At 33.1% G+C, this 3,665-nt stretch overlaps 1 protein-coding gene across 1 annotated transcript; it reads left to right on the top strand.

Moving 5' to 3' along the window:
- Positions 1-3,070: 3,070 nt before the first annotated feature.
- Positions 3,071-3,259, top strand: FOMMEDRAFT_99065 (uncharacterized protein; the record flags this gene model as incomplete). The annotated part of the gene is made up of 1 exon (XM_007272173.1): positions 3,071-3,259. The coding sequence occupies one exon, from the start codon at positions 3,071-3,073 to the stop codon at positions 3,257-3,259; it is 189 nt and encodes a 62-aa protein (XP_007272235.1).
- Between the last annotated feature and the right edge of the window lie 406 nt (positions 3,260-3,665).

Raw genomic sequence — 3,665 nt, 5'->3', positions numbered from 1 at the left:
AGTTTAGTATATATAGGTGTACAAGATCAGACTAGTTCTGTAGTCTTGATCTTGTCTACTCTAGATAGTCCTGTACTCTTAGGCTCACTCTATATACTCTACTCTTGTCTCACTCTCTCTCTCTGCCTGTTCTGCAAGTTCTGACTACATTCTAGTACTTGTGTTCTGTATTTCTGTTGTGTAGGATAGTTGTAGCCTGGGTCCCCTTACTGAGCCTTTGGGTCCCCTCTATACTGTTGCTAACAATTACAAGTCTTTCAGGCAAAGAGACATCCTCTTACAAATACAAAAAGCACATTAACAGTAGCCTCTCAGTAGAAAAATAATGAGTCTTCAGTTGCTGTTAATGATAAAGATGACTAAAGTAAAGCTAAAGTAAGTTTTTGTATTAATATCCAAGTTTTTTTGTGTGTTTTCTTTACATATTTAATTAGGTGTCAAACTGTATCATGTTGTTCTATAAACAAGTCCCTTGTAATGCTAATAGCTATGCTAAGGATGGAACCAAGTATTTCCAGTACTGTCATCCTCATACTAATAGACTCTCTAAGATTCTGAAGATAATGTAAGCAATGTATGGAAGCAAGACTAGTAGGTTTACTAGTACTTTTTCTAATATGTATCTTACTTTTTTCAGGTCTTAGACAGTATTTAGAAAGTTATAGTAACATGTTTTCATTCTACAATTTCCTCAGAGTAGTAACAGCTTTGTACTTGCCTACTTCTGAAGAGATAGACATTGCAAATCAAACAAGTATGTTTGCTTACATAATCAACATAGACTTGCTTAATGTGGTTTCCTTAATAGTACTCACTTGAGAGGAGCTCAGGGAGATTGTCAAGGACTTACCTAATACTAATAATATTGTAGAGATGTTTTAAAAGTAAGAGAACAAGAAAATAGTAAGATCTTTATTATTTACTTATGTCTATCTTTTAATTTTGTCTCTTTTTCCTTGTCATAGGTACCCTGGGAGCATACAACCTTTAAGCAATTCCTTGTAGAAAGGGTTGTTAAGACTAATCAACTATTTACTGCTACAGAGGATCCTACCTTCCAAAGGCTTTTGTAATATATTCACCAGGCTGGAAATCTTTCTATTCTATTAAGTGACACAGTAAAGTGTAACATTCAAGATATGAAGACTGAAGACTTTCAAAGAACAAAGGTAATGATCCAGGTAAGTCTACACTCATCTCTTTATTTTCTCTACAATTTTGCAGGTTCTTTAGGCTACTTAGGTTGACCATACATATGACAGACTCAACTAACTGTCTATACTAGCAAGCTTGTTAAGAGTTACAGCTGAGAATACTTGTACTAATTGTATTACTCTGTTATAGAGTCTAGAGTCTAAGGTTTCACTATTCTTAAATGTATGGATGTCTAGTAATAGATATGCCTTTTTAGCCATTATTATACATTACATTATGAATGACTAGAAGTTAGGTATGTATATTTAAATGTAATCTAAGTTTTGACTACTAAATTATTTCTAGATGAAAAGCTTATCACTTTTGAGGAGATATCTGACTGTCATAGTGGAGATAATTTGGGTACTATTGTATAGTAGGTTATTAAGTAGTATAGTATTAAAGAGAAGGTATGGCTTTGCTTACATAATACAAGTTTGCATTCTTCTCACATCTTTTATCCACTTCTTGTATTTCATGTAGCTGATTACAATTACATGTGACAATACTACAAACAATAATACTATACTGTAGTACATTAGAGGAAAAATGTATAGTAATAATATAGATTTCTCTTCTAGTAATGCTAGAATGTGATACATGCCTTATACAGTCCACTTAGCAGTTATGAAGGTAAGTGTCTCTTTTATTACTTTATTTCCTCTAATGCTTACACTATTAAAACAGCTCCTTGAAGCTCTAGAAGCTATAGATTATGTTAATGAGTCTGCTAGTACTTATCAGAAGGATATAAACTCTGTAGACAAAGACAAGGAAGCTATTCACAAGGATGGATGTGAGGAGGAGGAGGATATGTCTAATACTATTATTTCTATTGTAAAAGTGAGTAAATAGTAATATATTACTTGAAAAGTGTCTAAGTCTTTTTAAAGTTAAGAAAATTTGTTTGTATAATAAGGGCAAGTCCTTAACACTAGCAGGAGTGGGTACAGGCTGCTACTCTAATGTTATTAGAGAAGGAGCAAGAAAGAGGCCAGATAGCTCTTATACTCATCTTTAATGTCTTAACACAATAGTCTTCTACTTACTATATACTTTGTAAGTAATGTTTTACACATTTATATATCTCTAATTCAATTTTACAGGTTGTACACTCTGCTTTCAAAAGGCTATAGACACATTTTGTACTAAGTGTGAGTATTGTAACTATGAGCTTGATACAAAGGACTGGGCTGTAATTGAGCTTGTATCATTTTAGCTTCATCATTTCCAACATGTAACAACTACTATGTCAGCTACAAAGATTCCTACCTTATCTTCAGTATATGAGTACTTTTTACACCTCTAGAACAGTCTCTGTAAAGTAATACAAGAGTTTCCTACTACTACACTACTACAACTAAAAGATACACTACATACAGTACACAAGAAACTTGCTAACTATCTTACCTGGTTTGTTGTATCACCTTATTACTTATAGACTACACATAAGTTGTTACCTTACTCTTGCTCATCAGTACTTATACTTTTGTCTATATCCTTAGTCTTGAACCCTTGTATCTTATACTCTAGAATGAAACAGAATACTATTAGTAATGCCCAACTGCTACAACTCATTAACAAGGTAAAGTATACACTTGAGGAACATTTTCATTCAACTTACATTATTCATTATTAAGGCAATACAATCTCTTTGGATGCTCTCATGGACAACACTGAAACAAGTGTACATGATATTACAAGTCTTTTCTCTACTAACAAGCTGTCAAACAGTAACACTGAGCTTGAGGAGTACTTCTTTATAAAGTAGGAACAGTCATGAACAGACTGTGACCCTGTCAAATGGTGGGCTGGCTGATGTGCTCAGTTTCCTTTACTATCACTATTTGCTCAGGATATACATTGTATTCCAGGTATGTTGTTCTTTGTATCATTTTCAAATAATATTCAGGTCTGTTTTACAGGTTCTTCTGTTGCTGTTAAATGGATCTTCTCATCTGGACAAGATACTATTGCTTTTTGTTGTTCAAGCCTTTGCCCTAGAACTATTAGGGACTTGATAATAGTAAAGCATACTTTGAAGGCAGTGAACAAGTCTATTTAGTTATATTCAATGTCTATAGTAACTATACTACCTATATACCTTCTTTGTAAGTGTATATACTGTATACACTGTATACACTACTAGTGTATTGTATAGCTCCCCCAGACTCTACATTTATGCATGTATTTTTACACACATATGTGTATATGTTAGAGAATTTATGTGTGTAAGTGTATATGCTACACACAGAGCACTAAACTTGCTTCATTGTCTGTTGATTAGTTAGTCTATATATACTATGTAGGTATGTCTCAGATGTATGATAGAATGTGTTCCATCATTGCTTGTCATTACTTGTAACATAGTTTATATCACATACTCTTGTGTAGTCTTGTCTTACTGCCTTTTTCATAAGTATTGTCACACTTGATGATTCATCATTTTTTGTCACAAAAGTAAACAAAAC

This window comes from Fomitiporia mediterranea (assembly GCF_000271605.1).
Source record: "Fomitiporia mediterranea MF3/22 unplaced genomic scaffold FOMMEscaffold_281, whole genome shotgun sequence".
In the NCBI taxonomy this organism is placed as follows: Eukaryota; Fungi; Basidiomycota; class Agaricomycetes; order Hymenochaetales; family Hymenochaetaceae; genus Fomitiporia; species Fomitiporia mediterranea.
This window is presented reverse-complemented; position numbering and strand designations above follow the sequence as displayed.